This window comes from Corvus kubaryi, unplaced genomic scaffold (genome assembly GCF_017639235.1).
Source record: "Corvus kubaryi isolate FWS band 111438036 unplaced genomic scaffold, C.kubaryi_AGA036_p1.0 71, whole genome shotgun sequence".
NCBI classification, from domain to species: Eukaryota; Metazoa; Chordata; class Aves; order Passeriformes; family Corvidae; genus Corvus; species Corvus kubaryi.
The window spans coordinates 17,814,773-17,827,451 of NW_024582059.1; the positions used below are offsets into that span (position 1 = coordinate 17,814,773).

Below are 12,679 nucleotides of genomic sequence, written 5' to 3' on the forward strand. Positions count from 1 at the left end.
GAAAAAGAGCAAAGAAGATTTAACCCATGAAGAAAGAGGTCTACTCCACACAAAGTCCTCCTCTGCTCTTTCTGAGATAAGGAAACAGTAAAGAAACCAGACTTGGCTTTATTTTTTCCCTTTCTCTCTAACGCCAAGCACAAGGATACAAAAAATAAAGCAGTGTGTTCTTCTGGATTCAGAACTATGTCAAGCAGAAATTGCTCCTCACTTTTAGTATAAGAGATTGTATTTTTGGATGCACTTGAAAAATGTACTGCAAATGAAGATTATTATTATTTTCTTTAAAGATTAAAACAATTATAGTTTGACTAAAACATGTAAATGTGATGTTTTGGCAAGCAGCACTGAAAAAATGTAAGTTACCATCCAGAGCAACTGCTACCATCCATTTCTACCTGTTATATTGTATTTTAACTTGTTTAATTCAGCCTCTAAAACAAGCGCACTGAGGAGTAAGCCTAACCTCCATTCTGTACAAGGATTAAACCCAGGAAATAATTTAATAAAACTCTGTAAGAAAAATGACTTAAGTGTTGAGGACAATCCAGCACCGGTGTGTTTCATAAGCACTGCCTTACCGCCTGTGAGAGGGTCAGCGCACACGTCACTTCTGCTCTGCTTCCATGCCAGCAGGCACTGCAGGCTGCGGGGATCTGCTGCTGCCGAGGCTACGTGGCTGTTAAACGCCACCATCAGCTGGTGAGCCCTCGCGATGCCACAGTAACTCTCTGCTTCAGCCACCAAGGGCAAATTGCTTAAAGCTTTCGCTGCCTCAGAGGCCTGACTGAAATATTCGAGAGCTTCATTATAGTTCCCCTGGTAAAGGAGAGAAAAAAATTAATTAAAAACTATTATTGTCACCTGTATTTTACCTTGACATTAGAGCCTGCTCCTCTGATGCCTCAGAGATGTGGCAGCCCACAGAATGACTCATGGCAGGACATTAAGCAAATCACTTTCCCTTGCTGTTTTCTAACCTCTAAAATCCAGATAACACTGCTCATGTTTTTCTCAGGAATTGAATGGTTTTTTGGTTATCTCTGTAGAATTTTGAACACACAAATCCAAGTATATCAATGCTAACTATTAATAAAGATTGCAGCCAGACCATTAGAAATTACTCCTATTCTTCCATGGCATTCAATATATCTGTGGGAGGAAAGGTCCTAATTTATGGTGGTACTAAATTCTAAAGAATAAATCCTAAAACTGGAAAGAAAGAGGATAATGAAGTGATAGACTTAAAGCACAGAAAAACCCAGAAATTAAAACTTACTCATTTATGGGGGAAGAAAGGGATAACCAAAACCCAGGGGTACTCCTAATCACAAAAAGAGAAACAGTAGGAGAAATGTAACCCAACTGTTGCTGAATAGAAAACTCAAATCATTGATCTCTTTATCCTACCACTGGTGTGGAATTCTGCTGCCTTGATGGCAGAAACTTCCTGACTGAAAACATTTTTAGAGCTGTCTTATCCTTTCACTCTCATGTTGATTTAATAAGATTGAAATTCCCTTCTGCATAGAGACTGGGAGGAGACACTCCAACTGGTACCTGTTTCACTTGAAACCACTTTTTAGGATGAAAATTCCTATAACTGCTAAAATGTTCTTATAATTAAAAAAGGAAAAAAAGAGTAATAGAAATTCCAGTAGTCTTTCAGCTTTGTTTAATACAGCAGAAGAGCAGAATTAGGCCTATGAGGACACAGCAGTGAATAAAGAATGATAAGCTGTAATATAATAAAAAGCAGGAACACCTACCTACCATACTCATGAGAACTATAGCAGGTTAAGTGATGCAATTAGTGAGAGGAATGCAGCAAATCAGACTCAGAAACTTGAAAAAAGTGAAATGAGAAATGACAGAGCGTGTCATGCTAACTTCAGAGTGTACATATTAAGTAAGCAACCTGCTTAACAAACTGGGGAAAATGAGACCTAATACTCCTACATAACACAAACCCAGGCGTTTTAGGAAACAAGAAACATCTGGGTAAAACAACCATGACTAGAAAGCAAACTGAGTGTACAGAATTAAAGAAAGACAGTGCTGGTGAGGAATAGTGAGATGAGAGAACTGTAAAGATACAGCAGCAGTATGGACAGAGAAAAGTGAATTTGGTCAAAGTGACTTGCATTTGGAAGAACAGGAAGAGTTATCTCCCTGGTTTACTAAAGGTCCCCAAGGATAGATCTGGATATAAATAAAGATATCTTTAATTTGATGGACAGTACTACTGCAAATTTTATCACTGGGGGATGTACAGAGTTGAATAAAAGGACCCTAATAAAGACTTAACTTAGAGAATACTGGTGATGACAGCTGACACCAGCAAGCAGTGATGCAAAAGAGGAAATGTTAATTTACACTCAGTTTTGGTAAACACTGCTGACCTTGCAGAAAAAAATGGTATAGAAAATAGGGAATTGCAGACATCAAGAATTTTTTATTTATGTTTAAACTAAGTATTTAATATAATTAATAAGATTAAGTTACTGCACTTCTTCCCTTCTATACCACTGCCCCAGCTCAAGGCAGAAAATTCTGAACTGAGAAAGAGAATTTAAAGAATAATCAAATAGAGATTAATTCTCAAAATACCAGTTCTATTGAATTGATTATTAGCAATGGTGGCAGAAGGAATGAAATACAGAAGTAGTTAAATAGAATTTATTAATTATTTTTCAGATTTGGAGAAGAATAATTTGGCACAGTGTCATATCACCCTGCTTTCTGCTAAGTTTCAGATCCATTTTACAGTTACTTCATCAAGTTGTCAAAGACTCAAAAACTTAGTTTTCAATGGGAAATTCAGCATTTATGCTAAGAACACATGTAAACAGAAAACTCTCAGGCTAATTTAGAGATTAGAGAATAAAAATATTTTCAACTGCTTATGAAATAAAACCAGGACAAACAGGACAGCAATTTTGGTAGTGGGAGTTCTCTGTAAGAGGAACCCAGAAAAATAAAAGGGCACTTAGGGGTAGTGTAAGTGAAAAGGGGAAAGTACTCTGTTCAATACATTACACACAGAACTTATGACAAAAAAATAGGCAGCAGAAGATAGATAGGGTATTTCCATTTTTATTTTATTCACAGTGAAAGTTTTTCCTAAGTTCCACATTATCCAGCATACAGAACAGATTCTTTTTATTACTTACTGTAAATAATTTCATGTAGCATTTCAGCTCTAAAATAGGTGTTAAAGGACTCAGCAAGAATCTTTCACTTTTGCAGCAATGTCTCTAACCCTTTTGATTTCAAAACCCAAGTGCTACTGCAGTGAGAGTGGTGACAGAAAAGAAAGTCCTTCCACTACTAACAGACCTTTGACAAACTACTTGCTGCTAGAACCCATTTCATAAATTTGGCTGAGAGAGTGTAGAGAAGAAATGGAGCTAAGATTATAAACAGCTCATTAGCATGCAATGCAGTATATGTTCACGGATAGTGCAATAAAATTTCATTTGCATTAACCAATGACTCTTTATGGGCATATATGGCCCTAATGGTAATTTGGATGCAGATTTTTCACAACGTGGAAAGTTGGTCCTGATATGAATTTGGAGGTTGTTATTCATCTATTTTAGAACAAAGCTCTGTGTGTTAAATATAATGTGAATCTCCCCCCTTTCCCAGAAAATTAAGGAACATTTCATTTAGTCACAGTGACTTCTCCTTTGGTAACTCCTACAAGATGCAACACTGGGATCAAATCCTCCTGCGTCATCTCATACACAAGACCAGACTTTACCAAGAAGTAAAGCAAGTTGTTTGAGATCATTACTACAAACAGTACTTACTCTTTCATTGTGAACTTTTCCAAGTAAGACGTTTGCATCCACCAGGCTTTGGCTAAGATGAGTGCTCTCAGCATCCTTCATAAACTCTCCCAAGTATGTCACAGCTTCATCTGATTTTCCCTGACTGAAGCAAAGGACGGGGACAAAATTAAACATTTACTCAAATATTCAGCTTCTTCAAATGCTGAGGATCTGCCCCCTTGTTCTGAAGTAACTTTACTTTGTGGTGACTCATCCATGACTGGATTTTATTTCCAAATGGCCTCTAGCACTCCCTGTGCTGAGCCCAATGAGACTACTCCACACACAATGTCTGAGGGCAAAACTGGATCCTTTCGGCAAAATAGAACAAAATTTTTTTCAGAATATTGTGCCATATTTAGAGGCCAAGAATGAAAATACAGGTGGATGATTTAACAGGGGTTTTAGACCTTCCGTTTTTAAATTTTTTTTCTACTGAGTTGCTGATAATATTTTCAATTCAGCTGGACCTCACATCCTGACAAAATAGGGGAAGGAGGTATGAAGGCTGTTTTTTCAGTAAAGCTTTCTGTCATTCAGAGCTGCCATTTCATGCTCTAGAGTCTGGTGGTGCAGCAGCAGCTCCATAAAAGTGCTGTATCTCAGTTCTTGGGGGGACAGCCTTTCCCTAGAACACAATACTGCCCTTTGGCTGGGTGGATCAAAGGTGGCCAGGGTCACACAGGCAAACCTATAAACTGTGGATTGCAGGTGCCACCCCCAAATCCCAGTACTCAGAGCAACCTGAGGTCACAGCTGTATCTAACTTGAAAATTGGCTAATGTACTTTGACAATAAAATTTGCAGATTTGCCTTTTTTTTTTTTTTAATAAAGCCAGTCATATTAACAATATAAGATCTCAGCAGTGTGACTGCAAGATATAAGACAGACATCTGAGCTTGCTTGTGAATAAGGTACCATGCGCTTTTTTCCTTTAAGGCCAGAGTGTTACTCCAGCTGACCTCAATATTAGCCATGAACTTGAGTCACTAATGTAGGAGCATAGCGTGCTAAATGTCAAGGCACGAAGCAAGACAGAAAATCCAGTCTTAATTAAGGATTTCACAGAAATAGGAGTTTCTGTAAGTGATGAAGTATTGTGATTTATTTTCTCACCATCTTAAGCCACCTTCAAGTCATATTCCTGCAACAAATGACGGCCTGGCATTTACTTACATTACAGTTTTTATTACAAAATATATTAGGGATATGTGCTTTCAAAATCTGGCAGAACTCTGCACTTCCCTGCTTTATGCTATTGGAGTAATTATAACAGCCTGCCATGAAACAGGAAACACAGCAAAGCTTAGCTGCAAATTGACAATATTGCAGTGATTATCTGTATGTGATGAGAGGGCAAGATTGCTGCAAAAGGATGCTAAATCACTGCAAACTAACATTCTTGAAATGTTCAAGAATATGCCACTGTAAAGCTTAGTGGTCAATTAGCAGACTTGGATTTACTAAACTTTCCTAATGTAAATATTTTTTTACTATGAGAATATGAAACATACCGGACTGTAAATATTTGCCAAATGTCAAAAGGCTTCTAAATTTTAGAATTAGAAATACATATTTTTTTAACCTATTTTTTTTCCTAAGAAAAGAAAATCAAATGTTTCCCTACAGAAATACAGCATATGATTTATATAAGTTAAAGGACAAGGTTAAAGTGTTAGACAAATATTAATTCCAGTTTTTCTAGTTTTCTATATGCAGTGCACAGGTGCAACTTGAAGAGCATATAATATGGTATAATCATTAAATCCATTCAACCAGACCTTTGAGAGTTAAAAACATATATTCTGAGGAAAAGGACTCCTTGGTCCAAGGAATGAGAATGAAACAGTGCAGAATATTTGTGTATCAAGGTGATTCCAGTTTCCAATTGGGAAAACAGGACTGTTAACACCCACATCCCCTGACAACTGTCCAATTATGTATATCACACTTGGCCTACTGTTTGCAGTAGAAGTAATCAATAAAGGATGTGGTTGAGTGAACATAGATTTTGGTTGAACCAATGCATGAAAACTTAATCATTTACTCAGAGTGGAGAAATCAAATAGAGCAGAGATGAAACAGCCACTAAGGGGTTTGTTGATTGTGCCACCAAGTTTGTGGGCTAGAGGCTGAAAGTAATAAAGCAAATGGAATCAGTGACAGGAGAAAATGTAAAAAGGTTTTCTTAATTTCATGAATTAATAGAAATGTTTTGATGTATTTTTGGCCATTTTTTATTTTTCATATCAAAACCTATGCTCCACATATAGAAAGTACGCAAATTGCTACAACATATAACCTGTTTGAGGAAAACAGGAATCAATTTGATACATATCAGAAAGGTATTTCTCACTGTTAGAACTTCACTTATGCCAGATAGCGATTGGTTGGTACAGTTTAACAATTTTTCAAAGGAAGTACTTTTAAAAGCACTACAGCTTGAGATATTTTAAGTATGCTAGAAGGATTACTGAAACACCTTATCCTGCACAAGACCTGGTAACATGATAAACAGGTCTTCCCTACTCAAAGGGCTAATATTTTATAGTTCCTTCAAAAATCTACATGTTATTTTATACAGCCATATACTTTCTATCTCCTTAGACATCACCTTCCTAAATGCATAAAATGCAATTTCCAAAAGATATAGTCATTCATGATCCCACAGAACAGTTATGATGACTTCAGCAGAAGAGATTACACATCTACAGCAACTCATTTTCCAGTTTCATGCTAAAATGCCCTATGAGATTTTTACCCCTATTAGACTTTTATGAAAATATGCACCTTTTATAGGATTGCTCATGTGATGGAATTGGATGTATAAATCATGTGTCCACAAGAAGTCATTACCATGGTGGACACTGGCAGAATAAGTCAAGAACATGATGCTATTATGTCAGATTCTTTCCCCTGGAAAATGACATGCCTAAATGCACATGATAAAGATTTTCAGTTTCCCATGGTCTCTGGAAACATCTGCAGCAAAGATTTCACAAAATATTCCAAAGCCCTTCTGAGCGATTCAGGAGGGCTCAGGCACTTTCTCCAACCTGTCACAAGGAATTCAGTGCAAATTCTCACAGACATTATGGTTGTAATGTTTTTTTTTTGGGAAGAAGTTTTCTTCATGTGAAGATGTTACCCCTCAAATTTAAAATTATTTACACAAATCTAGCCTAAATCATGTAAAAATACAAGTAAAGGAAAATAGAACAAACTGAATACAGGGATTCTGTCACCAGCAGTAATTATTGGTGCATTTATCCAATATGTTCTGTGTCCAGCTCTGGCATCCTCAGCACAGGATGGATATGGACCTGTTGGAGTGGGCGCAGAGGAGGCCACTAAGATGCTCAGAGGACTGGAGCACCTCTCCTATGAAGACAGGCTGAGAGAGCTGGGGTTGTTCAGCCTGAAAAAGTCTCCAGGGAGACCTTACAGTATCTGAAGTGAGCTTATAATAAAGGACAAATTGTTGAGCAGGACCTGCTGCAACAGGACAAGGGGCAAGGGTTCTAAACTGAAGGAGGGTCGATTTAGATGAGATGTACGGAAGAAATGTTTTACAATGAGAGTGGTAAAACACTGGAACAAGGTACCCACAGAGGTGGTGGATGCCCCATCCCTGGAAACATTCAAGGCCAGCCAAGATGAGGCTTTAAGTAAACTGACCTAGTTGATGATGTCCCTACTCACTGCAGGCGGGTGGATTAGCTGACATGTAAATATCCCTTCCAACCCAAACGATTCTATGATTCTATCATTCTATGATTCATAGGTGTCCAGACTTTTCTACATACAAGTTTCTCAAACAACTGAAAGTTGCTGAGAACCATCATGATATTTTACAGGGTTGACCAGTAAATGCCTATCACATACCCAAAGCTCTTCAAAGCAGATACATATGTAAGGTGTTTAATTTGGTAAATGCTCTCATGGCATAACTAGCAGATGGTTTTTATAAAAAGTACTGCAACAGCCATTTTCCAAAGAAAGGGTTTATGGTGGGGTCTTCACCATTGAATAGATTAAATCCCTGATCCTGTATATGAGACTGAATTCCTCCTTCACCTGAATCAATCAGAATGTTCCCCTTCTATGAGAATGCCTTAAATACTAAACTGGGGAGTTTTACTGCTCTTAGTATCTGCTCCCACTGCTCCTCACTACTGTTTTCCTTCTTTTTCAAACTGCAACAACTGGAAAGCAGTGGGACTGTGAATTCCTGGATAGCTGAAGACTGCTCCCAGAAGGTGTGGAGTACAGATTTGATGCAGAAGAAAATCACTAGCCACTCCTTCCTTAGGTCTGCTTTTAAGAAAAGAATTGCATTGGCATAGTCTTTCAGATGAAGGGTTTAGCAAATTGACTTCAGAAAGATCTCAAAATCTGCAACTTTTGAGTAAATAAATATATGTGCCCTCATTCCAGAATGCCTAAATCACAGAAAGGAAATTAATATACATGGTTTACCAGGGATGTTCTCTTGACTATCTTAACCCAGCCTCTACCCAGACTTCTGCTTTTTGTGAATACAAGGAGCTCATGAATGCTACTGAGAGCTCAGAAAACTTTTTACTCATTGCGGAACCACTCATTGTAACAGCTGGTGTTTTAGCTACCAAATCTTTCTTGGTTAGGCTTAAGAGAGTTTTAAGACTGGGACCTGGTATTCTTCATCTGTTCTGTGTCTTTTTAAATATCTTATCCCATGTCCTTACTTAGGATGCTCAGAGTACACGTAGACATGAATTATGCATCAGAAGAGGACTGTGGTTGTGGCTGATCCCTATGTGCTCTGATAAGGCCAAGAGACAAGGGATCTGACTCAAAGAGGAGAATTTGCTCTGCACACTGAAATAAGCCTGGTGACAAGTCCCTCTCCATAAACAATTGCCAAGCTCTATCATGCATCATATGCACTGAGGTCTTCAAACATAGGATAAATCAAGAATAAGCTGCAATCTTCACTTTAATCTCTTTTTTCCCTACCTCATACGATAATTTCATTAGACTAATTTATGTCAAAATTATTTGTATCTGAACGAATTCACCTGGAGGAAGATGCTGAAACAAAAATATCAAACACAAACATCATATTTGCAACGAATTTGTACCTAGTTACACATGCACAAACCAGAAATGTCTCCACAGAAGTGAGTGTAATAAATGGAAGCTTAACGTTCAGAAAATATTACACTGAGACACCTAGTGAAGCCTGCTACATTCTTCCAGGTTTTCTCTCTTTTTTAAACCTGGAAAATAGGCCTGCATTTCTATTTTCTGGTAAGGTAAGGTCCCCCTCTCAAACAAACAAACAAAAAAAACCCCAACAACTTAAAAAGCCCTCAAAATGTGGAAGAAAAAGGACGTATTATAGTTTACAGGTAAAGAAACACTGGGACCATACACTTTAAAAAACGTGTAACAGTTTAAAATAACTTCCAATGAAAGGGTCACTTACTGCAAGAAGGGCACTGCTTAAAATTTAAGCAGTCAGTAATGGGAAGCGACAGACCTCTAACAATTTAAGTCTTTCACAGCTGAGTGAATCTCCACTGACAGACAAGGATGTGCTAACCTACCTTGCCAGGATCTTGGCTACAGCTGCATATGCTCTGCCCAGGCCACCAGAATCACAAAGGCTTGTGAAGATTTCTACAGAAGTCTTCAAAATCTGTGAAGCAGGAAGATAAAACCGGTAAATATCCCAAAAGGAATTTCCACTTTTTATTCCTCTCCCAATCTCTCTGTCCACACAGAAGACAAAATTAAAGCTTTCCCACTTCTACAACTGTTCTCTAATGAGCCATAATGGGACTAGGGCTTTGGTAATTATTTAGAGTTGTTTGAAACTACAAAATAATTACAAATCAAAAAGATGTAACTTGCAATTATATCTCTGTATTTTGGCAATTTGCAAAAACCAAAGAGGTACTCCCTGATTTGCAGTATAAATTTCCTTATCCATAATTTAAAAGATTTTAAGAGCCTGTGCTTTTATGAGTTTCTGATAATCAATAACTTTAGATGGTATCCTTTGCATTCATAGTGTTTTAGAATGATATGCTGAAGTACAACTCAATATTATCTTTCTTTCTTTAACCTGTCACAATTTATCTTAGTACAACCCAGATGCCCCAAAATTGAATAAATTACAGGTTATACATTTAATCTATGTTGTCTTAAAGTCCTGTAGATAATGCTGGTATTTTTCTGATTATTCATACACAAGCAGTTTGTTAACATTAGCTTGGAATCTACTCTACTATTATGAACCCTCCCATAACTAAAGGCTTACAGCTGCTGCATAAAAACATATGATCTTAATTTAATTTAACACTGACATCACCTGTATTGCAGAATTTCTCTTTTCATCCATTTTTTTTTTTCAATGGCGATGACAGGAGAGTGCATATAAAATTAAATCTTATTCTTTCATCCCTCCTCTTTGTTGCTTGACCCAATCTATTACACACATGAGAAAACAGGAAATCTCCAAAGACCCTCTATGGAAATCCTTTTTGCACATTTCCAAGAAAGCAGTAGTGAATGTCATTTACCAGCTCTGAAGGGGGATGGGAGATGCCCAGGGACATATGACAGTATCCTGCATGCCCCAGGATGCCTATTTATACTGAGGTAAAAGATTGGACATTTTCTATTAAGAGTGCATCCCCTGTCCCTGGCAAAGTGCATGGTTCAGAAGAAGACAACCTGTGTGTGCTAATGCTGTGGGTGTCACCATTTGTATTGCTGTTTCCACCACTCAGATGTCCTGGTTCTTGAAAGAGTTTTACTACATGCAGCAGTAACCCCGGACATGGATGGTAATTTTTAGCTACATAAACTCTGTATGCACAAAAAATGGCATTTATTAATGTGCACTGTCCTATTCATCATCCTTCAAGTACTTTCTTATCAGCTCTGTTCTAATGTTGCATTCTATCCTTGCAGGTCATTGCCAATTGATTTATCAATGCATTAGGTGTGACAGAAAGAGTACAAAGGCACCTCAGTTAGGAAGTTGTCACATCAGTTCAGAACTCTCCCTAAAGTGAATACATACTCGATGTTGTCAATGCCTGCAGTACATCCTTCTAATAATCCAGGATGGTAGCAGGAACACAGACAGGTGTCCAAGAAGTAATTCTTATTATTGCATTTAACTCAGGAGACCTACAGCATTTGTTGTAATCATTGTGTCCATATTAGAAAACCTGCTTTTAGAGTGTCAGAAGGTGTCAAAAATATCATGTGCTGGACTGAAATCACTCCTACTTTACACTGGCCTCTACAATATTAAACTTGGACATAGGGCCTGTAGTCATTACTGTCTAGCACAGAAAGGTTACTTAGGAACCTAAGGCTTTGGCTACTATACATTTTATTTTTCTATTAAAGATATCACAAAGCCTAAAAAATAGAGATAAGTCCAAGGAACAATCATACACAGCATAACTGAAGTAAAAAGTTGGTTCACTGCATCACTGCAACAGCTGCAAGAAAGAAGGAAGTAAATGAATAAAGCCACTCATTCATATTGATGAAAAGTGCTCATTTTGGTCCCAGGTTGCTACTACTCTACACAAATCAGATATTTCATTCTAAATAATGAGGAAATAACATTAATTAAATCATCTACATGAAAGGGAGGAAATCATGATAAATTAGCATAGAAAATGTACTCTTTATGTCTGCATTTTAAATGACTCCTCCAGCTTCAGGTAATACATAGGGACACAGAAAGGGACACAAGAGCTTGATGGAAAGGAGCTGTGTAGTGCCCCTGGATGCCACAACTTCCCAGTACCCATTTATGCGAAAGAAGTGAAGAAAGGTCTCTTCTCCCATGGTGTATGCCTGACCTTCAACATTCAAGATAGAAACATTTCAGGACCATTTCAGGTTAGAAGAAGAGAAACAGATAGGGCAGGCTAAAATGATGGTTAAACACAAAAGAATTATAGGATTTCACCCAGTCTCTTGCAATTACAGCACATTTTTTATATTTATTTAAAACAAAAATATTACAAAGTTTGCATGCTGGAAAATCAAGTCAAATCAACACAGTGATATCTGCCAGAATCTGTAAAAAGCCTAAAACCAACAAATAGGTGTGCAAATATTCCTGTTTATTTTTATGGGATAGGAACAACCAGTCCATCTAACTGGCTTCCTGTGGATACCACGTAGGAAAAGACATATATGTGGCAGAGAGTATTGAGTGGGCAGGGCTGTGCCAGTCATCTACCAGCTCTCTGAGAAGTGGATAAATATTGGCAACACATATCATTTGGATCTAATGAAATTTATAGGCTCCCAATGAAAGTTCACCTTTAGACAGAAGCATAGCCAGAAATGGGTATTTTATATATATCTATTTTGGCCATTCTGTGCAGGGGAAAATGACATCCAAGGAAGAGGTGAAATAATTAATAATTAATGCTGAAAACTCCTACACAAATGTGCAGTTTTAGTGGATGGCAAAAATTCAGACAACAAAAGAAAAACCATCTTATTAAGGTAAGATTCTTCTGCTGCAGTATTTTATAGCAAACATTGTGTTTGAAAATGTCATCTTAGTAATTTTCTTCATGTTCAGGAAATGTTAATAAAAACATACAACAGTGTGTAAAGACATATTGAATGGGAATATGTAAGAATCTATACTGGTAATGTACATTAAAACCAGAGAGTTCGGGTATCATAGAAATTTAGCTAAATTTCCTTCTCAAAGGTTAGACAAAATTTCCAGAGATTTAGACTTACTGAAGGGGCAAAATGTCTTTTTCTTTTCCTTTACATTTTGTTTTGTTTGTTTTTTATTTCAGAA

The 12,679-nt window shown here is 37.3% G+C and overlaps 1 protein-coding gene across 2 annotated transcripts in view; it reads right to left on the reverse strand.

Annotated features, from left to right (window-relative positions):
* TTC29 (tetratricopeptide repeat domain 29) overlaps window positions 1-12,679 on the reverse strand; it is a 117,654-nt gene that overhangs the window by 44,400 nt on the left and 60,575 nt on the right. For both annotated transcript variants that reach the window (XM_042049983.1, XM_042049982.1), the window contains 3 exons: window positions 9,429-9,520; window positions 3,816-3,939; window positions 582-819 (listed from right to left, as the gene is read on the reverse strand). In XM_042049983.1, the coding sequence (XP_041905917.1) occupies window positions 582-819; window positions 3,816-3,939; window positions 9,429-9,520 (454 nt within the window). The remainder of the gene's footprint in view (window positions 1-581; window positions 820-3,815; window positions 3,940-9,428; window positions 9,521-12,679) is intronic.